The 27,818-nt window shown below is 44.1% G+C and overlaps 1 protein-coding gene across 21 annotated transcripts in view; it reads left to right on the forward strand.

Annotated features, from left to right (window-relative positions):
• TNS1 (tensin 1) overlaps positions 1–27,818 on the forward strand; it is a 325,194-nt gene that overhangs the window by 224,330 nt on the left and 73,046 nt on the right. For all 21 annotated transcript variants that reach the window (XM_081196831.1, XM_081196846.1, XM_081196849.1 and 18 more), the window contains 9 exons: positions 201–323; positions 3,557–3,621; positions 4,839–4,922; positions 6,341–6,453; positions 8,728–8,788; positions 10,343–10,418; positions 11,805–11,934; positions 13,494–13,559; positions 14,415–14,531. In XM_081196831.1, the coding sequence (XP_081052957.1) occupies positions 201–323; positions 3,557–3,621; positions 4,839–4,922; positions 6,341–6,453; positions 8,728–8,788; positions 10,343–10,418; positions 11,805–11,934; positions 13,494–13,559; positions 14,415–14,531 (835 nt within the window). The remainder of the gene's footprint in view (positions 1–200; positions 324–3,556; positions 3,622–4,838; positions 4,923–6,340; positions 6,454–8,727; positions 8,789–10,342; positions 10,419–11,804; positions 11,935–13,493; positions 13,560–14,414; positions 14,532–27,818) is intronic.

Consider the following 27,818-nt stretch of genomic DNA (forward strand, 5'->3'; position numbering starts at 1 on the left):
ATCCTCTGCCGTCCCCTTCTCCTTGTGCCCTCAATCTTTCCCAACATCAGGGTCTTTTCCAGGGAAAACTGGGATACATTTGTTCAATAGCAACATCTAACCAAAAGTGTACCGGGGGAGGAATCTTCATCTTCTTTAACACTTTCCTTTCTTCTTTGTCTTCCTCTTGCTTGGAAACCTCTGCTCTCCTTCTGCCACAGGTGCTGGATTTCGGATGGCCTGACTTGCACACACCTGCCCTGGAGAAGATATGCAGCATCTGCAAGGCCATGGATACGTGGCTGAATGCTGATCCTCACAATGTGGTGGTTCTGCATAATAAGGTGAGAGAGAAGCAAAGGAGTTTTCCCTGCAGAGTTTCCATGTGGTTCCTTCCTCTCCTTAGTTGGAAAGGACAGGTGTGAATGACAGCCATTTGTTTTTCACTTCTATGTGTGTGTGTGTGTGTGTGTTTTTTTGGGGGGGCATGGGGGTTATTTGGTTGTTGTTTTTATTTTGATTATATACTTTGTGGTTTTATATTCTGATTTTGTTCTGTGACCTGCCCTGAGACCTCCGGGTATAGGGCGGTATATAAATTCAGTAAATAATAATAATAACAACACCATTTGAACCTGGCACCTGAAACTTAGCAGGGATGGTGCCCACCTGATTTCTAATGGGAAGGAATTCCCTAGAATTGGGCCTATTACATGGAAGGCATGAGTCCTCATTGCCATAATTTGTGCTTCTGGTCTATGGGAGACCATTAATATGCTCCCCCAGTTCATCTCAGTGATTGGCTTAGGACACACAGGGTCAAGCAAGCCTTTAGGTATCCATTGCCTAACTTTTGCAGGGGTTTTGTACATTAGTGCAACCTGGCCTAGTAGCAGATGGGAAAGAAAGTCCACCCTCCCTTTAGCAAGCCTATGACTAACACACATGGCTGGACTGGCAATTGAATTTTATTTCTCCATGGTAGCTGAGGGCAATAGAGTGACTTCACAGGAGGCACATGCAGGCTGTGTGGTGCACACAGATCTCTCCTGCAGTAGCTCCCTGCCCTCATCATCTGTCTTTCTCTGCCTAATGGTAGGACCAGCCCTGATGCTGCTGGTATTGCATTAATGGTTAGATTTGCATTGTTGTTATATTTGGACATTTTATTCCTTTCATTGCTTATGTATGAGGATGGAGAGTGTTGTTGCTTATAAAAGGACTCTTGCTATTTTGTTCAGATCATTAAACTTCAGTCAGAAATGCAAGCAGTGGAAAAAGGAAGCAGTTTTCTTCTATGCCTGTAATGGGAATAAGAAAGTATAATGGGTATAAGAGTATTGGAAGGGTAGTATGGGAGTAAAGATGGGAGCTGGATGGGGATTAGGTATTTAGCAAGTTGTGAGAGAAAGAAGCATATCTTTTTAGATCACTAGACTTTTGTGATGAAAATGCATATGGATTTGATATGCATCAGATAACTGTGGAAGATTAATCAAATACCTTTTAGATTATAGTTTGGGGCTTTCTACTGTCTTTGGATTTCTGCTGTTGGTGGTGTAGTCCTTTGTTCTGAAATCTGCATGGAAACCCTGTGGAGAGATTACTTGAGATTTTTGGAATGAGGTGCCATGAGTGTGCTGATGACATCCAACTCTGATGGCTTTTTCAGATGTGATTTTCCTGGGTTTAAAAACCATAATTAAGCCATGAAAGTCTGTAGGGCCTGCACATTTCTCTCTCACTTTCTCTCCCTTGATCCTGGTCAGTTTACATTGCAGTTTCACATCATGTCCAAAATGGGGAAATATGACTTAATGCCAACTTATTAACCAGGATCTTAAAGCCAAATCAATCCAGCAAGGTTACTGTTTCCCCCAGGCCATTTGGGTGTGCAATGCAATTTATCCGCCACTTCAGTTTTTATTTCAGTGCTTTTTTATGAGTTTGGGTCCCTTTTTATGTTTTTGCTGTATTGTATTGAATGTTACTGTGTTTTATGTTTTTATGCTGTAACCTGCTTTGGATTGATCAGAACAAACTCTGTGCACAGTTTTAAGTACAACAGATAAAACAAAATAGACCCTGACAACAGATTCAGAGTCATACTACATGCAGCAGGGCAGCCATGCTTATTTGTGAATCTGCCCAGCTTGCTTATGGAGCAGGATTGGGGTGATGCCCATTTTAAAAATTGAAACAGAGTACATAGATGAGGGATATTGGTGCTAACTTCTCCCCAATGTACTTCCTTGCCCTCCATTTCTCCACTGTTCCTTTCAAGCTTCCAGCACTGGAGTTGAATTGAGAGAGAGAATTGTTTGAAGCACAGATAGCTTATGTTGTACCCTCCAGGTCAGGGTGGTCCAATACATGGCCCAAAGGCCCTCAGCTGTTTGACCCTTGTGCTGAATTCCAGCAAGGTGCTGGGTTTTGGGAAAGAGGCGTGAGGGCTCTGATAGGGTCCTAGAGTCCACTCCTCCTTCCCAAAGCCTAGTTAGTGTTTCCCAGCTTTGGGAATGAGGTGGGAGGACTCTGGGACCCTGCCAGAGCCTTGCACCTCCTTCCAAAGCCTGGCATTTCCCTTACCTGGCTTGGGAAGGCAGTGCAAGGGCTGGATTGGGTGGGGTGTCCCTGGGCTCCTTTGGGAGGAAGACTGGACAATAGATAGAAATAATAAGCATAATACCCAATGGTTTCAGGGTGAAGCAGATAGGTATGCACAGATCTCCATTATCCACTGTACTACAGCAGCTTTCTCATTTTAAAATAGCTCTCTGGTTAGACATTGAGCAGTTTGTGTTTTGAGGTATGACAGTGGGTGCACCAGTTTCCTCTGAAAAGTCTTTTCTTCACAATGTGGAGATTGGGTTTATGAGAGGATGCCACAAAATCAGAGCTCTCTAAGGCCTCTTAGATTCCCTGCAGGTCAATTGGTGTCAAAGGGAACAGCGACATCTATTGACCGGCCTTTCCTTCCTGGTGGAAAATGCATTGTAAGGAGTAATCGAGAGTGAAGTGGAATCAACCAGCCGGTTTCTCCCTGCCAGCCAACATAACCTTTGATTCTTTTAATTTCCAGTAATAGGCTGCCTGGTCTGAATGGAGCCTGCTCCTCTCAAAAGCCTGGACGTATCAGTAGGACATTGTTCCATGGAATGCTTGAGAAATTAAACCTTTGCAAATGCCGATATGAATTGACCTGATTTGGACCTTCCGGACCAACATGTAGATTGGAACTTAATTACCCACAGCCTTTCATGTTTCCTGAACGTTCTGACAGAGTTCTAGGTGCAAAAATGTAGCAAGTTACATTTGCAAATGTGCATTTTGAGAGAAAACATATTTTTAAAATAGGTATTTAAATGCACCTTTTTGTGTGGCTTTTTAAATAGAAAGAATGCAGATTGATGTGGAAATAAGTGTATATAGGCAAAACCGACATGGATTGGATATTGTTGTTCTATTCACTTTGGAGAGATCAGACCTTTTAGTGGAGATGGATAGCTGCTTTCTCTTTTACAAGAGTTTCTTACTGGTCACTCTAAACCACTTGTTTTGCTTATGTCTTTTGCAGGGGAACAGAGGCCGGACAGGAGTAGTTATTGCTGCCTACATGCACTACAGCAACATTTCAGCCAGGTAAGAGAGCCTCATGCTGTGTTGCATGAGGGGTGGTGAAGACCATAGTTTTAGTGGTGAGAGGTAAAGTAGAAGAGGGAACAGGCTATTCTGGAGCCTCTGCAACTTTAGCATGTCTGTTTTGATCATAGCAGTCCAGAAAACAACCTTGGAATGTACTTTCCTGAAGCAAAGTCCCAGATCACCCATCCTAATACAGGCACTCCAATTGTGTTCTCGTGCCACTTCAAAGCTGGTGGTGATTATAGAACTGTTCTATAGAACACAAAATACCTAATGGGAAATAGCTCTTGTCTGGCCATTCTTCTGTGAGTGGGAGAAGTTTCCCACAGTGCTTTGGCTTCTGGAGAAAGCCTTTCTGTTTGGTTTATATGGGAACGAAGGGCCCCAATGAAGCTTCCTGCTGGCCAATTCTCCAGGGAATGAGCTTGAAGGGAGGTGGCCAGAGAGAGTGACTGGAGAGCAAGGCCAACAAAGCGGGATGAGAACATGCACGAGGCCACTGAGTTGGGGTGCAGAAGCTTTGATCTTCTGGGTCTCAATTTTTTGGTCCCAGAGGGGTCAGTGAAAAGAAAAAAAGTTTGTTATAGTTAGGCTGATATCACATTTCCTGTTCTACAAGTTGAGGCAGAATCTCCAGTAAGTGACAGTATTATATATGTACTATACTAGAGAAAGAAACATAAAGCTGTGATATATGCATTGCTCTACTGAGGATTGGCTTATTGCATCAGTACCTCAATTGACTTATTGCATCAATACAGTCAATTGGCCAATGCAGTCAATTAACTTATTGATAGGATGCCTAGAAATATCATCATTTTTCATTTGAAACAAAACATTTTGCAGCATGATAACCCATCCCATGCATGTCTATTCAGAACCCCCACTGAATTCATTTGGATTTGTTCCCAGTTGGGTGTGTATAGACAGTGTTGTGCCCTCTCGATGTTATTGGGCTGCAGCTCCCATCAGCCCCACTCAGCATGGCCAATAGGCAAGGGTCAAAGGACTCCAGCAACATATGAAGGGCCGCATGTTAGCTGACCTGGGATTGCAGCCTGAAATCCCTATTGAAATTCCCTATATCAATTATTGGGGAAGAAAGAAGAAGCCTCTTCTTACTTGGGGCCTCTCTTTTTTCCCAGCTCAGGTACAAACTTTCCCCCCTTTCCCATGGAATATGTCTGTGCCAATCTCTTTTCTTTATTCCACAGTGCAGACCAAGCTCTGGACCGGTTTGCCATGAAGAGGTTCTATGAGGACAAGGTGATCCCAGTGGGGCAGCCATCGCAGAAGAGGTTAGTCTGGAGGGCAGGCTGGTGAGGGTTTTCTGCCTTCTATTGAGTGTGGGCTGTTTGCTTCATGGAAAAGACTGCTTTCGTTGTGAGACATTCAGAATGGGTGTCTTTATGGCTATCATAGTGTAGATATCAAAGCTCAGGATGTTTCTCATGTTGCAAAAAACCCCACTCTGTTTAGTGTTGAATTTCTGAAAGTAAGATACCTATTGGGCCTGCAGTGTATTTTCAGTCAGTTTCACTAGGTGGTGCTGGAGCCAGTCATGATGAGTCTTTGGTTTTTAATGGGAAAATGTTCCTCTGTCTTGTAGCCACTACCAACATCTCAGCATAAGTTCTCCTTTTTAAAGGGCGTTCCAGCATCAAAATATGAACTTTGCGTTACATAATATAAATACATTTTTCATGTCTGAAAACAGTTGCCTGCAAATAAAGTGGAACAGGGAACGAGTCGTTCTGCTGTAGACCCCTGAAGTCTAGATAATGCATACAGAAGAACTGAAAAGACTTAGGTCGGCACCTCCATTTTTTGTATGAAGGGTCCCTACTCCCGAGTAGCCTATGGGTGTTTGATTGGTTCTCCTAGTGCTATTGGGACTATTTCCAGTGGCTCTGTTGACTACAGAAATATGTCTAGGCACCCAGGTTATGTTTCTAGGTTAGCCAGAAATGGAGACACCAGGACTGCATAAAGCAGCCTCTTAACAAGATTTCATCCTTGTGAATGTTATACTACAAATGAAGATACCGTACCTGTCCAAGCCCAGAACTGCACTAGCAAGATTTGACACCAAATGTAAATCTGGTTGGCACTCCAGAATATTAAGGCTAAAAAGAACCAAACTTGTGCCAACAGCTGTCAGGCAGATTATTCAAAAACAGGCCCCACAGTGCCTAAAGCCAGGGAAGGCAACACACTAATTCCAGACAAGTTCTGCTGAGCAAAAATCTTTCATGCCAGCTTCTGAGATATCTTAAGAAAATCATGAAGCACGTTTAAAAAACAAGCAGATTTAGAGACTTGTGACTGAGACCTTAGTATAAATCACTATGAGAGAATTGCCCAGTTTCACACTGTTTGCAGAGGGCAACTTTTCTTTATTGAAGCATTAGAAGAAGAAGAAGAAGAGTTTGGATTTGATATCCCGCCTTTCACTCCCTTTAAGGAGTCTCAAAGTGGCTAACATTCTCCTTTCCCTTCCTCCCCCACAACAAACACTCTGTGAGGTGAGTGGGGCTGAGAGACTTCAAAGAAGTGTGACTGGCCCAAGGTCACCCACCAGCTGCATGTGGAGGAGCGGAGACGCGAACCCGGTTCCCCAGATCACGAGACTACCGCTCTTAACCACTACACCACACTGGAGTCTTTTAAGAGGCTCCAACTCATCTCCTGACTACTCTTGTGGTTTCTTCCCTAGGTATGTCCACTACTTCAGTGGTCTGCTGTCCGGCACCATCAAAATGAACAACAAGCCCCTCTTCTTGCATCATGTCATCATGCATGGAATTCCCAACTTTGAGTCTCAAGGAGGTAACTGACCTTTTCCAACCCAGCCAACATCACACAAACATAGCTGTCACGAGGCTGAAAAATAACAATGTCAGTTAGTTGATGAGGAATCCCATAATTTGTAATTCTCACTCTGGACCAACAGATATCGAAGAACAAAGTGAAAGTATTCAGTAGATAGAACAGACTGTGTCATTGTAGAATGCAGGGTGCAGATCATGTTTTTTAATGTCCTCCTCCATTGCAAATTTCTTGCAAACAGAAAGCCAAATCAAGGAAAGGGCACATTAGGAACCATTCTCCTTGACATGCTAGTTTTCTGTTTGCATGGATTTCTTTTTCTTCCTTTTTTATCTGGAGGAGGATTCAGAAGTGGTGTCCTACATGCCTAACCTGAAGTTGTGCAGTTTGTTTTACCACCTTATACTGCAACATAATAGGGCCAGTCACAGTCACAACAGTCTTCCTTTAACCCATTGGTCTTGCTTTCAGCAGCTTATTTGGGCAGCTTCTGTTGGTTTTATCACATGGAATTGGAGCAGATGTTCTCACATGTTCCAAGTCAGCTCAGATTCATCCACCTACTTGCAGTAAAATCCATTTTAACATCCTTGGGCCGAATGTTCTTGCAGTTATTCAATTCCAGCTCAGGATGTTTGATAAGAGCATAAGAACAACCCTGCTATGTAATTTCCAGTGTTCCCTCTACTTGTGTATCATGACCCTAAGACACTGCACAGCAGTGGAACAACAGTTTTGTGTCACCTTAAATTTTATTATGACATAAACTTGTATGAACCTACGCATCAGATGCTTGACATCAGATGTAACATTTACTTGGCAGGTATGTATATGCATATGGGGGAGGGATTGTAAGCAGTGAGATCAGAAGGAATTGAAATAGAAAACAGTGCAGATAGTGACAATTCAATTAGAGCTAAAATGCCTGCAAGATCAGCACAGCTACTCTTTACAACAGCAGTGCTAGGTGATGAAACAATCCACTTGACAGAGCCACGCTAATTAACATCTGTAGAGGGGAAGGAAAACATCAACTCTATTCAGATCCAAATGAACAGAGCTGAACTCCCAAAATCCATATCAGTCTAATACCTTTATTAGGCCAACTGGAATGCTTCAAAACAGTATGCAAGCTTCTGACTTATCCAGATCTGTTCATCAGCTCATGGTAAACAGAGTGGCGATAGAGAAGAGAATATATCTGATCACAGTCTTAAAGCAGAATGTGAGAGGCTGTAGTGGAAGTTCAAATGAGCTTTGTTAGCTGCTATGCAGGTTTTAGGTTGCACCTGGAATTTTGTGGCAATTTGGTTGTCCTAATAAAGGTATTCCTCTAATAAGGATTTTGGACTTTTCCCCATGAGCCAACATGGCTATCTTTTCTTACTGTGTAATTATTATTACAATTTCTGGTTTCTCCTAGTTACTTTGACTGCACTGAACTTTCCCCCACCCCCCTTGCTGTTGCTTGTTTATATTGTTTTACTGTTTTTATTGTATACCACTGATATCTTTAGGGAGAAAAAGTAAAAGGATGATGATGATGTCAGGCAGTTTCATGTTGGAGCCGCTTGTTTTTCAAGTACTGCCACTTTAAGATGAGTTGCAGGGTGTCCTAGCAGAAATGTTACTGTACTGGGTTATATTGCTGTTTCAGATGCCAGATTTGTGTCCATTTATTCTTTAGCATAGGAACTGATACACACACAGTACCACAAGACTCTTCTTTGGTTTTGCTGCAACAGTCGTAAATCATCACAAGAATGGGGTGATCCATTCTGTGACACCAAGGCCCAGCTTTCAGCCATCTAGATCTATGTGGTCCTACACCCAGCACTCTTTGATAACTTTTGACACACCCACACCCACACACCCCTAATGTGAATGTGCTGGGCGTACAGATTGGATGTATTATTTATCTGAATTTGGCTGTCCAACAGAAAGCTACACTAGTTCTTTTGGTTTTCTGTCCTCTGGGCTTTAGGCGCACAGCACACCTTTGCAATAGAGAGAGCTGGGTGGGGGAAGTTAGTTCAGATACCTGAATCCCTTATGCCTCCAAATAAAGGAAGAGCCTGCTGTTTGTGCTGTGTTCTTTTCCAGGGCATCTGTCAGTGTCACAGACCAGGTCTTGTTGGCTGCAGGGTCACTGGAAAGCTCTCCTCCAGGCGAGACTGTTTGTCTTGGCCTCTTGCTGTTTGTTTTCCCTTCTCCAACTAATCTCCCTGACTAATGAAGGTCTTTTTCTCCCTGTCTCTGATTTATGTTTCTTAGGCTGCCGGCCCTTCCTCAAGATATACCAAGCTATGCAGCCTGTCTACACATCTGGAATCTAGTAAATATTGCCCTGGAATTGGCACTTCTTCTTTTTATTCCCAGCACTCGTTTCCCCTCTGTTCCTTTCAGACCAATGGGGTGGGGACTCTGTCTGAATCTTGGGTAGAGGTGGGATCTGGGAGGGCTCTCATTGCACATCATTTGTGCTTTGCTTTAACCTCCATTGCCAGGAACCTGCCAAGAAAACCATAAAGGAGGGAGACAGTCCCTTCCCTAAAGACCTATTGAACTGCATAGGCATAGCAAAGGGCAGGAGAAGATATTGCAGACATACTATCACCCATGAGAGCAGCATTTAAGACTCTCTGCATATGACACTTAATTTTTCCTCCATGTGGGAAAAACATAATCTACTAAGCAGCCTTTGGTATGTCTACAGGGTTAAGCTGTTTTCAGCTCAGTATAATTTTTATCCCAAGGAAGGTGGCAAATTGTTGTTCTATGAAACAGCTACAGGTCTTAATTGGCTATTCTTTTTTTAAAAAATGGCTACCTAGATGAGTTTTAACTGAAGGCTTACTTATATTTAATCACTTAATTATAAAAGTGCATATTTAATAAATCGACACTAAAACTTTAGATGTGTTTTATTCAAAAGGAAATTTGAGATGGAAAGAAAGGCAGTCATCAATACCTTCTTTTTCGTTTTCAAATCAAAAAGTGTGTCATCCAGTTTCAACCTCACCCATTAAAATTTGTCCTGATTTATTTTTGACCTGTGAAAGCTTTGGTTGATTCTTGTACTGATTGAATCTCTGGTTGCAGAGCAGCAACGGCAGCATTGGATAAGCTGAAAGAGTTCTGCAAACATTTGTCTAGACATATGCAGCACTGTAGGGAAGGATTAGTACAGTGGTACCTCGGGTTAAGAACTTAATTCGTTCTGGAGGTCTGTTCTTAACCTGAAGCACCACTTTAGCTAATAGGGCCTCCTGCTGCTGCTGCTGTGCTGCTGCTGCACGATTTCTGTTCTCATCCTGAAGCAAAATTCTTAACCTGAGGTACTACATCTGGGTTAGTGGAGTTTGTAACCTGAAGCGTCTGCAACCTGAAGCGTCTGTAACCCAAGGTACCACTGTACCTGTTTATGTGGGGTAGCAGCTTCCATATTAAGAAACTTCAGAAGTGGAAGCGCTGAGTAGATTGAGTAAAGGAGGTTAGGATTGTGCAAACTAGTCATGTTAAATTCTGGGACAAGATTTTGTGAAGATCATCTGGCATACAAGCTTTCTCATCAGCAATTTTATTATGGAAACTCCTCATCCATATCTTTGCTGATTGCTATAGGTTGTCTTGCATAATTGACGTGTTCATAGTGTCGTTCCCCTGTTCTAATCTCTCCAAATAATACAGGAATGATCAGTGTGAGTGGCAAAGGAACTGTAGCCAACCAAGGCAGCCCCAAACTCTCACACTAGTTGGCTCTCCTCTGTTCTTCTGTCCCAATTTCCTGTTTAGATCTGCCTCGAGTAGATGAGGCTCCTATGTTGACCCAACTTTAGGGAACAGCATCCCAGCTGTCTATGCTTAACTTATTTCTTCTTCTTTGTAGCAATGTGCAGGGGGACAGTCAGACCAGCATCTGCATCACTATAGAGCCTGGACTACTCTTAAAGGGAGATATCTTGGTAAGAGTAAAACATAGCTGGTTTGTTTGTTTGCTTTGGTCCATTTTCTGCCATTGTGGGGCTTTGGCTCACTCAGTTTAGCAAGGAATGAGAGAGAAGTTAGTTCTGTTCACATTTCAGTTCATGCTTCCTGAACCAATGAGGCTGCATACACACTATGCATTTAAAGCACATTCCTCTCTTCACCAAAGAAATCTAGGAACTGTTGTTTACTACTCACAGAGCTACAAGTTCCAGCATCCTTATCAAACTCCAGTTCCCATAATTCTTTGTGTGTGCATGTGCTTTGAATATATGGTATATAGTATGGGGACGTGGGTGGCGCTGTGGTCTAAACCACTGAGCCTCTTGGGCTTGTTGATCGGAAGGTTGGTGGTTTGAATCCCCATGACGGGGTGAGCTCCCGTTGCTGTTTCCCAGCTCCTGCCAGTGCAGTTCAAAAGCATGCCAGTGCAAGTAGATAAATAGGTACCACTGTGGCGGGAAGGTAAATAGCATTTCTGTGCACTTTGGCACTTGTACTCTGTGTGCCAGAAGCAGTTTAGTCATGCTGGCCACATGACCCGGAAAATTGTCTGTGGACAAACGCTGGCTCCCTTGGCCTGAAAGCAAGATGAGTGCCACAACCCCATAGTCACCTTTGACTGGACTTAACTGTCCAGGGGTGCTTTACCTTTTTTTACCTTACATAGTGTGTACACAGCCTTAGCAAAACGAAACACAGCTGTCCTTTGAAATTTGCATTTATCCAAATTTTATGATACGAGTCCTCTAACCAAAAACTGCACCACTGTACATATATCAGTGAAAATACCATACAAAACATTATAGTAGGGCAGGCGTAGGCAAACTCGGCCATCCAGATGTTTTGGGGCTACAGCTCCCATCATCCCTGACCACTGGTCCTGTTAGCTAGGGATGATGGGAGTTGTAGTCCCAAAACATCTGGAGGGCCGGCTTTGCCTATGCCTGTAGTAGGGGAAATTGCTTGCATAAAAATGTGTGTATTAGGCAAATGTGCATACAAACATGCATATATTGGGAGAGATGCACACAAAAATGCACACAATTTTGCATGCAGAATTTGTGAAGATTTTTTTGTTCTCAAATTGATGCAAAAATGGGGCAAACTGCATAAGGTTGAGAAAATTCGGAACTGACATGGACAGATTCATCCACCCCTGCATGCAGCATTAGTAGGTGGTTCAGTTTTGGAGATGCCAGAATAGGATGCTGGAGACATGCACAGTCTGCAGGCCACAATCTGCTTACTCTGGGATACTGTGCAGTTGGTGTGGGGTGGAGAGAATCGTTTGTTTTCTGGCAGGTCCCCAAGCTTATGACTCTTCTCTTTCCTTCTCTTCGCTGCCCGTCACCCGCCGGCAGCTGAAATGCTATCACAAAGAGTTCCGTAGCCCAACTCGAGATGTGATCTTCCGAGTGCAATTCCACACCTGTGCCATTCATGACCTGGCCATTGTCTTCAATAAGGAGGACCTGGATGATGCCTTTAAAGGTAAGAACAATTGTATAAATGGGAATGAAGGGAAGCTGGCTTAGTAAGCAGAGGATCGAATCATAGAATTGTAGCATTGGAAGGGACCCTGAGCGTCATCTAATCCAACCCCTTGTAATGCAGGAATCTCAGCTAAAGCATGCATGACAGGTGGCCACCCAACCCTTGCTTAAAAACCTCCAATGAGTATAAGAATGTTGTTGTTTTGTGTGTTATTTGTTTGGAGAATAGTGCCCCCTTTCATGTAATGCAGCTTTCCTGTAGTTCACCTCACTGTGGCACTTAAGAGTGTAAAGGAATATGCTATTTATTCATAAAATTTATATACCCCTTTTTTAAAAAAAATGCAGTGTACATAAAACAGTATGGAACAATTGCCAATGGGCACAGATAAAATCAGGGAAAACTTAAAAGCAAATACTAAAATCTAGATAGGCTTGTTTAACTAAATAAAAAAGTATGAGCAAGTGCCTAAAAGAGTAAACAAAGTTTCCTGCCAGATGTTAACAGCAGAGAGTTCCAAAGGACAGATGCTGCCATGCTGAAAGACTAACTCCCAACAGATGTGAAACAAACATTATATGGCACTTGTAAAAGTGGAAACTCTGCAGTTTGAAGCACTCACATAGGCACATCAATCTTTCAAGTGAACTGGACCCAAGCTGTTATTTTTGGTTTATGTTAGGATCAAATCATTTAGGTTTGTTGGGCCACAGGTAGCTTGAAGGATCTGTTGGTGACTGTAACTATTAACCTTCTCTGGAACTTGGCATTCTATTCACTTACATTGTTCTCTCTTCCTTGATTTTGATTTGCTGGACTACCAGCTTCTATTGACCACCATGACATTACCCAAAGTAGTGCAAGAATCAGTTTGGAAGTACATTAAAAAGATTCTGTCCCCTCCCCCCCCCGGGCTTTACAGGGCAATTGAAATACCAGACAGATGAATTGACCTCCTGTCCTCATTCTGATTGTCCTGCCAGTGTGGTAGGCAGGGACCAGTGCTTGAGAGGGTCATGTGAGTGACTCCTCCATGGCTGCCAGCCATTCCAAGAACAATTCCTCTTCAGTCTTACTTCCATCCAAAAGCCATCACCTTGGCTCCACTAGAAAAGAGGAGACCTCATTGTGCTTTATTCATATAGTGCCAATGCACGTTTGAAGAAGGTGAGCTGCCTGGTAGTGTGTGAGACAGTTGTTGGCTGTGATAAGAGTGGTCTTCACCAAGAAGTGCAGGGGATGGGAAGAGATGTCACAAACATACCCTCATTAGAGCCAAAGCTGTGCAGATGTTGTCTCATGGTGAACTGTCCTTTGAACCGAGAAAAACACAGATTACTCATAGTAGTCATAGCCATGAGGATGGGCAACTTGTTGGTGTGAGACCCCAGGATATCTAGACAGTGAAGCAATGATCCCTGTTGGCATATCCCTAACAGATCCCCACTGAATTCAGCTTCCCTAGCAGTCATGGTATTGCCCCAGTTTATATGTCCTCAGTCAGTACAGACAGCTAGATACACCTGAATATCCTTTGGTCTTCTTGTTCATTGCAGACGAGCGGTTTCCAGAGTATGGGAAGGTGGAGTTCGTGTTCTCCTATGGACCTGAGAAGATTCAAGGTACTGTGTTTTCTAATCACCAACCTCTGGTACCTACTGCTCCCATTCCCTGCTTCCTCCCCATTGCCAGGCCCTACAGTTCTGTGTCTGGAGCTCCCCGCATGATTTCTTCACAGCTTGGCCATTCTTTGCTGATAGGGCAGGTAACCTTGCGTTGGGACTTCCCCTTCTCCTTTGTCACTGCTGCTGGTGGGCAGAGGGTGCTTCAGTTCACCAGACCATCATAACTAAGAGCCAGCTGCTGATCCAGTTGAGCCACCTGGTCCTGCTTTTCCTTACCAGCAGACACCTTCTTTCCCCGTTCATGCTTGCCTGGTTGATCTGTGGCATTCCCAAATGTCTGCAGTGGACTCTTCTGGGAATAATATCTTCCAGATCCATCTTAGGTCCTTGCTTGAGTGGCAGTTCACTTGGTCTTAAGAAGTGCCATATACACAGTCGGACTATTAGTTTGTCTAGCTTAGTATTGTCCACACCTGTAGTAGCTCTCCAGGGTTTCAGACTGTGGTTGCTGGGAGATGCTGGGGATTAAACCTAGGATTTTCTGCGTGTGGATCAGATGCTCTGCCTTGCTTGCCCTCAGGCTCTTCCATAGCTGCCCACCCCACCTGCAGCCTCTAACCTTCTGCTGCTCCCCTCTCTCTCCCCTTTGATTCCTAACTGTGACTCACTTCTGGTTTTTCCTTGCATCATCTGTCTTCTACAGGTTCTGTTTCCCCTTTATCTTGCTCCCTCTTTCTCTTCCCTTCTTCTTCCCTTTTCATTACCACATTGCTGGCTTCTTCTGTGACTGGGCATGCACTGGAAGGTGTCGGCCAGCTCTGTTGCTGAAACCGTGCTGTCCTTCCTCTGCAGGCATGGAGCATCTCGAGAACGGCCCCAGCGTCTCAGTGGACTACAACACCTCTGACCCGCTCATCCGCCGGGACTCCTATGAAAACTTCAACATGCGTCGTGAAGACAGCATGGAGGGTAGGTGCCTCAGACTTCCATTGTACACACCCTAGCTCACGGGTACTGGTGTGCTTGTGTGCCACCTGGTAAATGCCAGCTCAGTTAAAGCAAGCATTTTTTTAGTCTATTACTAGGGATAAGCTTTCTGGAGGGCATGATAAAGCCTAGCATCATCTTACACTTCAGCGTTGTGATCCAAGTCTTAAATTGATGGATGTGCTTCCTTTGGTGCCCTTTAGATAGCGATATCTATAGCTCCCATCACCATTCCTCCCCTATTTTCAAATAACATTTTAGGACAAGGCACATGATTGTATGCATCTGTGAAGTGCTTCTTGAGACTTTTCATTCAAAAAAGGGGAACTTTGGAAACTTATCAGAAAAAGACTTCATGGTTCACTAGCATTTATGCAGCACAATCGGTGCAGGTGGGGCTATGTTGCTCTTCTGGCTTCCCAATGCCACTGCCCCTTACACTGAGGTGGAGTGGCAAGGCAGTGGGGAACGTGGCACAGAGCAGGAGCAGTGGTGGAGCCCACTTGATGCTTCACCTGCACCATGCTAAGCTCCCTATCGCCTTGCCCTTCTCCCTCTTGGTAAGCAGCAGCAATATGCAGTGCTAGGAAGCACTAGCTGCTACTGAATCCACATGTTACTTTAAAAAACAGAAGCAAGAAGCAGGCCTCTGCTCCAAGGAGCTTACAGTCCAGATCTGGTACTGGAACAGGGACTGAGGGAGAGACAAAGGAAACAAAGCAATACGGAGAGGGAAGGAACGGGAGATGCTAGTGCAACAAGAGCTAGCTTTCATGCTCTTTGTTTAAAACAATGTCTGAGTCAAGCAGGGGATAACAATCCTTACACAGGGTCTAATTGGCATTCCACCCCCTCCCTTCTAGTATTCTTATCCCAAAGCATTTCTGCTTTCAGTCTTTGAATGGGAGTTCTTGAAAACCAAACCTTGATGTTATAATGCTTGTGCAGTTTCCACTTCAAGCCCTCTCCCATATTGTGACCACACTTTTGAAGGAGCACAGTTTCTTCACTTAGATGCCAGAATTGGACGGTAGCCTTCCTACTTACTAGTCTGAAAGGGGGAGTGTCTGTGCGGGGTTGGTCGACTGGTTGTGGAATGACACAAAAAGGATGGAGAAGAGTTAACAAGTATACAGATGGGCAACATACTACAACATTGCGTTTAGGTAGCTGCAAAAATGTATGTGTTGGGCTCTGGAAAATCAAAGATTCAGGGACTTTTTGAAACAGGGTAGGCGGTGGGCTATTCCACTGCTGAGCATATGACACAGAAGTTGATACAGTAGGCTGTCTTTTTTAGAAACTTTGTTTTGTGCAACTCTCTGGTATGGAATGATGCCAATAGTGGCAGTGTAAGTAGAGCTCCATAAGGATTAAATACTTTCTGAAATGGCAATAGCTGCTCAACAAAGATGATCAGTGGACTGCCAACTTCATGCTCAGGATCTCCCTAAATCTCAGTCTGTTAGATGCTTGGGAATGAATGGCTTTGGGTGAATGGCTGTATTGTATGTGCTTTTGAGGGGTAGGGGAAGGAGAGAATTACTCTAAAACACACTTTGGAAACAGGACAATGGGTTGAATAAACCACTGTTCTGACCATAACTACCCAAAGCTGTACAGCAAGACTGTGGCAGAACAGGTAAAAAGGGGAGGAGGCTTTTTCCTGCAGCCCTATTGAAAACCAAGTGTTAGTTACAGCAGTGTGAACCAATGTATGCAACATTTTCACATGGTGATGCATAAATCGGTTTTGTTTAAAAGTGGCTTGTGATAAGAAAGCAAAGCCTACATTTTCCCTCTTTTGCTTCCTGTTACACATTAGCAGCACTCACAATACGTGGCTCAGAAAGTGCTTTTAGTGTCGCGTCTGGAATTTCCCCTTAGTGGACAAAAATTGGTTTGATTTATAAGGAAGCAATTACTAATGCAAGTAGCCACTGCAAATGCATCTTTTAGTCAGGCAGCCCCTTTGCCTTGATCTCTGCGTCCAACTGAATTAAATTGGCTTGAGATCATCTGCCGCTTGCTCCCTTTCCAGATGAATCCCATGATGACACCAAAAGGGTGAGTTCCTTTTCTTAGGGCCAGTTTCCACTGAGGTCACTCGACAAACTTGGCAACGGTGTTTTATTTTGCCTTAGGTTCCCGCTGCCCCAGTTGCTAAGTCATGGTCACTCCTATCCTTGCCCACATGCCTAGCACAGACTGTCACGGGCAGCCTGCCTCAGAGCCAGTGTACGAAGAGGAATGGGGAGAGGTGGAAACAGATGCATTTTCTGGACGGCCTGAAGGTCACGTGCAGCAAGCGGGCCCTGCCCAAGAAACAGATGGCACGGATGTTTGCGAAGTGCCCGACTGATGTGTATGATAAGGCTCAGAGAGCAAAGCCAAGATTTCTGCCGAGTCTCTCACCCAAGTCCTCAGGCTGAGTGATAGGTTACTGATAGGTTTCATAGAGACAGGATGCTTCAGCTGCCCGAGAGTGAGAGCGAGTGCTGCAGCTATCAATGAGCTGGCTGGAATGGCATGGCTTCCCTCCCATCCTTGCTGGCTATGGAGAAATGTCTGGATTCCTGCCTGAGAGAGCAAGCTGGGCACATGGGCTCACAAACTTGAACACATGGTGGGCGTACCGGTAGTTCAGCTTGAGCTCATCCATGCTGCTCCCAGAACGGGCTGCAATTGCAACCAGTTTCTCAGAAGACAGTGCTTTGGCATTTACATTTGGATGGGCAGAAATAAGTCCCTACCCAGCAGAACTGTGGAGAGTTGTTGTTGTTGTTCTTTGCTTACCATCTCTGAGAAAAAAAATAGGATTGAGTGTTCACTGTGTATAACTAAGCAGCAGAGATGAGACCTTGTTGTGTACACAGAGATGGGGGTGGACAGGGTTGTTGGAGAATTCTGATGAAGAAGGAAAGAGGAGCAGAAATGGCTGAGGTTTATTTATCCGTCCCATGTTCAGAACAGAAAACAATCCAGAGAGTGCAACTGGTATTTGCTGCTGCTGTTGCTTTCTTTCCCCAAATGATATATCATTGATTACTTCCCCTCCATTTGCATTGATCCCCCCTTGGATGAAATGAATGGAGTGCAATAACATACAGTAATGGCAATGTAACCTATGTAATTAATTGTGTAAATAATGTGATTTTGCCACAGTGGGCAGCAAGATGAAAAATGTAGTCTTTGGTGGAAGATGAACTGCAGCAGAATGGGAACAATGATGCATGTGACTTTGAAACCAGCAATGTTTGGCTTCTGCTTATCTCACCCAGCAAAAGCCTATTGTTATTAATTTTATTGAGTGATGAATAAGGTGGATGATTCTATGGCCTGAATATTTTCGGTATATAAGAATACCCGTTGGATGCTGTTCCAGAGAATCAGAGACTCTGTAGCTTCTTTTGCATGTGCCAGTTTATTGTGGGGTGGGGGGAAGAGTTTTGAGGAATGTTGTAAAATCACCACAATTACCAGCCAAGCAGAAAATTGGATCAACTTTGGGAAATGTAGTGATTTATATTGGCCTCTGTGGCCTGTTCGGCTCCGGATGTAATTTATTGAATCCTAAAATTATCTGTATATGCTTGGAGTTACTATTTTTTATTGGGAGTGTGTATGTTACTCACCCTCCAATTCAGGTTTAAGGATGGTGCTCAGGAGATGAAACTATTTTCTCCTGGGGGGTTTCATAGACAGATATTCTTTTCTCACAGAGCTCTTGCATGCATATCCCCAATGAATGTCAGAAGGGCATGTGATCCACATGACTACTTACAGCTTTTGTGCTTAAATGGTTTTTTAGATGCAGTTTAACTCAAAACAGAATGTTCACATGCAATCAAATATTGCATTGGGCAGAACAAGGATAGGTTGTTTTGGGGATAATCTGTCTATATAGGGACCCAAGTATTAATAGAAACTGTTCCCAGCCTTTGAAAAATGCCAGCCCATTTGCAGAATTGTCTCCAACTAATTCACTGTCTCCAACTAATGGATGTGCAATATAAATTTTCAGGCATGGAGAAACAGCAAGGCCTATTTTATGCATCTGTGCAGCACAGTCCCCACAATATCACCCTGGAATGTTCCTAAGCTTCACTGCCCATCTTCCATGTAGAACCCCATTCCATTTCCTTGTAAGGTTAGCAAAGGTTTCCATTCCTGGAGTCATTAGCATTCAAAGCACTTCATCCCATGTGCAAGGAAACATTAATGATAATGGATGGGTTGTGAAAATCTCAAAGGAGTCCTTGCTTCATCTTTGGTATTTATGGCTTCCCCCTGCTCGTCACGCATTCTGTAGTTTCAGAAGGTGGAAGATGTGCAGAAAGGAGGGAACTGGGATTGCATTTGCTAATGCTGAGCCTTTCATTGTTGGCCAAAGTGGCAGCCACATGGAAAATACTCAGGTGAATTGAGCCAAAAATCTCTTCGGGAAGGCTTGGCTCATCTTCCAGTTGGGTTTGGTATTCAGAATTGTTCTTGCTCCTCTCTCCTCCCCCACTCCCCTTTTTCTCACAGCTGGAGAACTTCTACTTCATACCTCAAGGAGTTCTTCATTTTGAAAAAAATTGAAAGGAGAGAACAGGATTTCTTCTCTGCAGTAAGGCTATACCCATCTACCTTAGATCTAGGCTAGCATTGCCATAGCAGTATCATTGTTAGGGACGCTAACAGTGCATAGATTCAGGTTGCAGTTCTGTACACACTTTAGAGGAGGCAGGATAGAATTGCACCTGTCAGAACAGGAGTGAGGAACCCTGTTCAGCCAGAGGGCCACATTCCCTTATGGGCAGCCTTTCAAGGGCCACATGCCAGGGGTGGGCAAAGCAGAGAAAAAAGTGGGCAGAAGAAAGAATTTTATTTTTGTACATTAGGCTAATTTCTACTCACACCCACACACCCTTCTCTAACCTCCATCCAGACCAGTGAGAGGTGTCAAGGACAAATTCCAGCCAGGCCAAAACACTCAAGGAGGGTGCGAAGCCAGTGAGGGGTGTAGCCTGGGAAAAGGGGGGGGCAGATGGGCAGAGCACTGAGGGTTAAATAGAGAGGCCCAAAGGACTGTGTTTGTCCCATGGACATGAGGTGACTCACCTGTGCATTTGGCTGTACTAACTGCACAATGATCTGCTTTGCTTACTTTCTTTCCATCTGGGACTTCCCTCCCTGTTGTCAACATCTCCTTTTTCCGTAACATGGGAGGCGAGAGGGATAGGATGAGAGAAATGGTCAAGTTTTCTCTTCATACACTATAAGCAAGTACAAAGAGCAGGAAGTGCAAATCTACTACTGCTTCCTGTTGCCCATTTATTAAGTAATGTCTGAAGTACTCCAGGATATACAGAGATACAAGCTGGGATGTAGGCAGATATTTGTTCAGTCTGCTTTTATCAGCTGTTGTAGCAGAGTGACGAAGGGCCAGGTGTGCAATGTATTTGCATGCATCCTGTTAATTTAAGGGGGGGGGTTGAGGAACACACAACCAAACCCTTTGGGAATTCTGCCTAGCTGGAGTTTTTGTCAGAAAGAAGGGAAAAAACATGGCCAGCACAGAGCAGTAGGTGGGTGGGACTGGAACGAAGGCAGAATATTCCTTATTTACAGATTTTCTTGCCATATTTGGCAATGGAGCTGCATGCAGAGTTTCTGGCACAGCAGTAATAAGTGTGTGCCTAGTGGTCAGGAGAAGCTGGCATGAAGTTGAGGAAGTCAGAAGAAGGCAGGACAGATGGTAGCTTCATCGCCAGAATGCTAACCCGAGAGACACAGACAGAGAGGGTTGGGAGGTTTTTCCAGACAATGATGGTTCAGTTCTCAGTGATGTGCAAGATCTTCCTTTTCAAGGGGGTGGGGGTAGATAAATAAGAAAAAGACTCTAATTCCCTTCCTGACTGCCACAAGAAAAGTGTGCCAGTTGGTTGCTAGAGCAGCTTCCTTCTTTTGTAAAGTAGCTGGGGATGTTGTGTCGCAGTCTGGATTTGATCTTTTATTAACTGGATTAACAGATGTAGTAGGTAATGAGCCAGCTACACAGCTGAAATGGCTGAGCTGTTGATCTTGGATGGTCATGTGAGCACATCTAAAGTTTACTCCCTTATCACCCCCCCCACCCGGCCTGCTGCCTGTCCTGCCACTTGCCGGATGAAGAACTTGACTTACGGCTTCTGCTGTGGCATGGGTTCAATGGCATAGCAGGTGGTATGCATGGCTAAGCAAGAGAAGGTTGGGAGGGTTGGACTAGATGACCCTCTGGATCCCTCCCAACTCTGCAATTTTATGATTTTACGTTGATCCAACAAGCGAGCCACCCCCTGACCTTTTTAAAGAGTAGAGCAGGTACCACTTTAGTGCAGCAAGCAAGAGGCATCTTTGGACTGGGCGAGCAAACGGGCACTCCTTCAAGAGGCTAGCAATTGAGCAGTCTCTTTGTACCATCATTTGGCACCTTCTCTGCGAGTGCAGACTCCTGGGCAGGAGGATGGTTCCTGCATGGAAGGGGACTGGTCGGAAGCATCTGATGACACGAGGGTGGGTACCTGCTCTGACAACCTGCCTGGTCCTTCCCTGGGATCCAACTCTGCACCTGTGGCTTCTTCCTTGGTTTCAGATCCTGACCTGCTAGGACCCTCCCCAAGGTCATTGGGCTTCAGGTCTTTGAGCTCATCTCCCTCTTCTGCCTGATCTGACCATCCCCTCCAGGAAAATCTCCACATGGCGTATGACGCTGTCCTTCCCTGGTGCACAAGCACATTGGAAGGGCTGAGACTCTGAAAGCAGCTTGTCTTTGCAATGTGCTTCTGCTGTCTCCATCCCCCTCCCTGAATGAAGTAGCAGGATATGAGGGTGTGAGAAGGAACAGCCCACCTGAACCTGTGCTGTTTTTCCAAAGCAGAATTAGCATGTTTCTCTACTGGTCCTATAGCTGCAGCCAGAAACTGTGTCTGGTCATGTGTTGCCTTCTCTGGAAAATGTCAGGCTGCAGGTGGTGCGCTGCATGTATGCCAATCTTGTCTGGAACTAGAGTTTTGCAGAGTTCCTCATCCATATAGTTCCATATAGCACAAATCTAATCACTCCTCTTGGCAGTGGCTCTCCAAAGTCTCACATAGAAACTTTCCCAACCCTGTGACCTGAGATTGCTAGAGATGATTAAACCTGGGTCTTTTTGCATGCGAAGTATGTGCTCTTTTACTGATCCCATCATTTGTGCGACGATCATCTTTACCATGAGTTATTTTGCCCACAAAGACAGTGACTAACATGTCAGCAGAGAAACCAGGCAATAGCAGAACTCACTGCATGAAGGGATTCCCCCAGTTCAAGTCTGTCTTTAAAACTATGAGAGAGGAGATACCCTTCCATCTTTTATTCCTAAAATGAAAGCTGGTATGTACAAAGGAGAATTTTAGCAGTGGATACCACTTCTAATATTCAGGTACATAAAACTCATATGAAATTTGTGGCAAAATCTCAAGATTTTGCAAGTGAAAATCAAGCAAATGGAGATATTAGATCTTGCCACCAATGAAAACTCAGGGCTTGTGTTTAGAGTTTGTATCCTTTCGTAAATGCGTTGCCTTTAAGCGTAAGTCACTGCTTTGTTTTCTTTCAGCTGAGCCAAATATCTTGGTCCACTCTGCCACTGGCAAATTGCTTCAGTACCCTTACAAATGCATTTGGGCCAAGCTGAGGCTGGTCACATGGATGGGGCAATGCCAATGACTTTTCCAAAGATAGACTCTCTGTTACAGATGCTACATTGTTTGGCCAGAGCTTTGCCCCCACCCCCTTGAATTCCTGCCTCAGTGCTTCCTAGATGAGATGTGATTCAGAGTGGGGGGAGAGGGGTCCAATTCTGCTCAAGTGCTTCATTAAGAGTCCCTTTGGCCTGGCAATAGCATAACTGGGATATGATGTCTAACTAGGAGTCTGAAAGATGGTGGTGGGGTTTGGGAGCACTACAAGAAACATGCATACATACACACCATACCAACCTAGGAAAGAGCCAGTTCAATTGCATTGTAGCTGCATAGAACAGAGGCTGGCACTTGTCCAGAAAAGTGCCCTTTTATTCATCCTCCGCACTGAGAAGATGGTTCCCAGTACAGCGGTATGGTATGTGATCTGCAGCCTAGTGCTGCTAAGCATCTGTAAAAGTTATTCTCCAGGGCAGAGTTCAGATTTCACAAGGGGTCTACCAAGAAGTTGCAATACTTAATCACAGATTCCAAGGGGCCAGCCATGTTCATTTGCTCTAGTATACTAAGAAGAGCTCTGTGGCACATAAATAACGGTACTTAAGATTAAATTGGTGCACAGAATACTATATTGCAGAGCCCAGTGTGAAAGAGTTATCTAAACATTGCCTAACTCACAAGAGTAATCACATTTATTATTATTATAAAAACACACAGTAGAACTCTCTTTCCATCAAACGTTGATGGCAGGGATAGACAATGTAGACCCCCAGATGTTTCTAGATTGTAACTCCCATCATTCTTGACCTTTGCAATGATAGCTGGTGCTGATGGGAGTTGGAGTCCAGCAATATCTGGAGGGCAGCACACTGGTTCCCCCTGGTTTATGTCCAGGTTTTGGTTTAACCATGAACTACCATAGCCTTCATATGCAAATGCTACCAGGGACTGGGGGAGGCATCCAACCAAGTATCTCTGTTAATGCTAGGATTTATATTTTTGCAACCAAACTTCTCCCTCTCTTCCCCATGCCCCCTGGCCCTCCCCAAATCTGCTCCAGATGTTTGGGGGACACCCACCCACACCCCAAGCAGACTGGGGGCTGCAGAGAGTGGAAAGGAAGCTGCAGTTCCATTGTGCAGCCAGAAAACTTTGTGCTAATGGAACTACCTCCCCACATGTTCTATTTGCTTTTTGTCACTTAGTTATCTGTAATCTATCCCCATCCTAAAGGCTAGTGATGGTAAATGCTTCATTTAAACTCCAGGTGTTTATCTATTTTATCCTGTGGTAGCAAATCAACAGAGTGTTTTGTCACAGGGTGCCAAGAGTATCTGTTATTGTTTTTTGCGGCATAAGTTACAGTGCACATCTACACTTAAGTTTACAAAAGCTTATGACATAATAAAACCGAAATGGAACTCCCTTTACAGTGGGAGGGATTTACACCGAAATATAAGTTATCCGATTTGTATTCAAACTTCAATCCAATACCATCTTGATCAACAGGTCCAATAGCATCTCCTCCTCCTCCTCCTCCTCCTCCTCCTCCTCCTCCTCCGTGCAAATGTCTTTTCAGTTTGCTTTAAAGTGGCTCTAAGTGGTCATTAGGACAGCAAATTCAGTGAGGAGAAAAGGTATAATTGGCGGGATGGTGAACTGCAATCCCCAAAGGGTCTTCCTAAGAGGAATGCAAAGCTTTCTGCAGGTGCAGCCATTTGGCAGGGATGCCAGAGCCCCCACCCCTGTTTCTCTGAAATGCTGGATTAGCAGCATGAAGGATGTATCTCCGCTATCCCTGCGACAGGCTGCCAGAAGCAATCACTCCTGCTGCACTCTAATTACCCTGTGGCCTGGTGCCAGCAGACGTTCCTACCAGGAGAGCTTGTTGTGAGGCAGGCAGCAGCACAGCTTCTTGCTGCGTTTGTGTGTAGAAGGTAATTGTTTTTCTGTGCTGGGATCATAAAGTAAAATCAGGGTGAGGGTAAATCCATTTGGTTATGCGCATGGCGGGATTCCCGGCAACTCTTTAGCATGCATTTATCTCCAACCGTCTGTTGCACGCAGTGAAGCTCAAATAGCTAAGAATAATAGTGGGAACAACAACAACACCTTCATAATTCAGGCCTGCCACCTCATGGAAAATCACTTTGGATTTTGAAATCTGCTGTTTGTAAGGGCATGCCTTGGTTTAATTAGTTCTGCTTTCTTTCTCTGAATTACAGTTTCATTAGTTCTGCCATTCACTGGAGAACTAGCACAGTGTAGTGGATGGTGTGTCAGACTAGAACTGGAGTGACACAGGTTCAAATCCCCACTCAGCCTTGAAGCTCGCTGAGTGATCTTGGGCTGGTTGTTATCTTCCAGCATGACCTACCTGACAGGGATGCTGAGAAGGTAAAACAGGAGGCAGAGATTTCCTTAGAGGAATGACTGGATAAAATTGTAAACAGTAGATTCAAAAAACCCTGTCAAATGGCTGGGAGAATTCCAAGGGCTGGCCAAAAGGAGAAGAGAGTGGAATTGCCCAACAGTGAGGGAAGGCATTGTGGTTTGCAAGGGGGATACTTAATGCTGATTAAACTGCAAGGTAGATGATCAGGAGACAAGGTTCCCTGCCTAGAATTTGCACAACTAGTTTTCTTGCGCAGTTAATTGGTTTCAGGAATCAGGGGTTTGGGGAATCCTCATCACATTTTTGGTCTTTGTTCTCGGTTCCTTGAGTAAAGGGGAGATGACCTCCAGAGAACACTTCATCTAAGAAGGGCAGTCCAACTTTTCATACGGGCCACAAGAGTGCTTTGAAATGGAACTCATAGACCTCGCACTGCCTTGTTGCACAGGGTGTGGGGAGCAAAGCTAAAATTTGACACACGCAGCCCAGCCCTCACACTTCCTTCCCAAGGCCTTGAGGGCTGCATGCATGTTGGACCACCCTGATTGAAGATCTTAAAAGTACCAAATATTCATTTGACGTGCTGGCTGAGCCTGATGGGAGTTATAGCCCCAAACACCAGGATGGTAAATGATGCTCTGTTGGAACATGATCTGCACTAAATCTCTTGATTCAAAAGGATCAGGAAGAATATTTAAGTTTACACAAATTCAGTGGTACCTCGGGTTAAGTACTTAATTCGTTTCAGAGGTCTGTTCTTATCCTGAAACTGTTCGTAACCTGAAGCACCACTTTAGCTAATGGGGCCTCCTGCTGCCGCCGTGCCGCCTGAGCACGATTTCTGTTCTCATCCTGAAGCAAAATTCTTAACCCGAGGTACTATTTCTGGGTTAGCGGAGTCTGTAACCTGAAGCATGTGTAACCTGAAGCGTATGTAACCTGAGGTACCACTGTATAGACATTCCCAGAATAAATAGGATAACTTGGGGGAAATGTAATTAAAATGAAGCATACATTTTTTTCTTTGGTGTATAATTTACAGAGATTGTGGCTGGAGAACTCAGAGGCATTTATAGTGTACAATTCTAAATCTTCATGGACTCTTCAGGATGAGTTAAAAATAGCCCCTTTCGTGTATTTTGGAAAGCATGTTTGATCCGTGTATCTGTGTGTATATATGTTGGTTGCTGTACACATGCTTGTGCTATAAACTAATACAGTAGCTGTCTGTTGTCGTCAGTGCATGTATATGTTACACGAGGCTCTTTGCCTTCAGATGTTTGCCATGCTTTCCCCACTAAGTCCATATTGTTATTTACAGCCCACTACGTCGGTCCCTCCCCATCTTTGGTATCATTTTTTTATTCACGGAGTTGAGTGCTTGGAGCCCTTGTAAATCATCTGCCTTCACACCAGGGAGCAGAGCAGTAAAGGGGGGCGGGATATATCTAGTTTGCCAGTGAGGTCACTGCGGGTTGTGGCGCGGAAAAGGCTCGCAGCAGCTGCTTGTGGCACAAGTGTCTTGTCTCTCTGGCTTGTTAATACCCACAGGGCTATAAATATTGGTTTTAGGCAGGATTTCAGATATTCCTGTCACCTTTGTGTCACAGTGTGGATCAGGGCATGCCTAAACCCCAAGCTCCCTCTGTGGGTTAAGTTCCCTCCATCAGGCAGAAACCTATCACAACACCCCATGTTTGCACCCTACCCATATTCCCAGGATCACCTTGTGTCTCTTGCCCTCCATGTTTAACATTTGTCGCATCTATACCTTTTGGACAAGACTTTGTTTGTAACAGATTAAATCGAGGCTTGCTGCAAGAGTGCAATCCAGTGTAATTACTGTCATGGCCCCAGCCTTGAGCTCAGACCCAGAGGAGGGTAAGCTAGGGCTGCTGTTCCACCAGCTGATAACTGGACCGGGATCTCGACACCGAACTTGTGGTTAATGGTCAACAGCTGGTAGAAGCCAAGCCTGGACTCTAGTGAGCATTTTTTAAAATTAATATTTTATTAAGTTTTATCAATAAAGTAATTCAGAAAAAGTACAAAAACAGAAAAATACAAAATCACAAAATACAAAAATACAAACATTAAACACAAAAGGGAAAAGAAAAAAACACACATAAAAATAAAACTCCCTCTTTTTTAAATTCTCATCTTTAGTTAACTTATTCTCCTGACTTCCTCACACCTCCCTTTTTTGTATCCCTTTTTAAAAATTTGGTTCAGCAAATTCATATCCAATTTAACTTATCTATTATCAATCCCATCTTACATTTTACCTTGTTGCTAGAACCCCTTCAGTTCATTTCAACGTCATCAGCATTCAAAAATTTTGCAATGTTTCTGTAAATAAATTTTAAATTTCCTCCAATCTTCTTCCACGAGCTCTTCTCCCTGGTCTCGGATTCTGCCAGTCATTTCCGCCATTTCCATGTAGTCTATTAGTTGTGTTTGCCATTCTCCAGGGTGGGTCTAGTGAGCATTTTCTTCCATGCCCTGAATCAAATGCCTCCCACTACACTGTACCTGCCCAGCAGGAGGCTACAGAAAGAAAAAGTGCTAGTCTGCAGGCCTAGTGGGTGACCCATTAAGGATTCACAGTCTTCAGGGAAGCAGGTGGAGCTTAGGAGGGGTGCATGGGATGGACAGACTCACAAGGCCTCTGTTCACCTCCAGCCTTGGAGCAATTTGCTCAGTTGATCTTTCTATGATGCTGTCTTGTCAATCCATCAATCCATCAGTACAATTATTAGGATATGCTTTGCAAGAATCCATCTGCAAGAACACCGATTGAAATTTACGAAAACTGGAAAGACAGAATGAAACGTTCATTAAATCTATTGTTCAGCTCTAAAATGTAGCATCACTTAATATGTTTACTTCGAGCAATAAATTTAGAGAAGTAATCCAGATTAATATACAGATATTATAAGAAGTGATTACGGACCTTTTGAAAGTTGTTGACTTTCACCAGGATTTAAATTTCAGAGATAAAGCAAAGGAGCCGAAAATGCCTTATTTTTTATATACTTTTTTTAGTAGGCATTTTCCAAGGACCATCAGAAAAAATTGGTTCTGCAGAAGTGTATAGGATATATCTTCTTGCTGTTTGGTTTTTGGGGGGGGGGGCTAGGGTCTGAGATACAGACTGTGTCATGC

The sequence above is a fragment of the Podarcis bocagei genome (assembly GCF_964188305.1).
Source record: "Podarcis bocagei genome assembly, chromosome: 1".
Taxonomy (NCBI): Eukaryota; Metazoa; Chordata; class Lepidosauria; order Squamata; family Lacertidae; genus Podarcis; species Podarcis bocagei.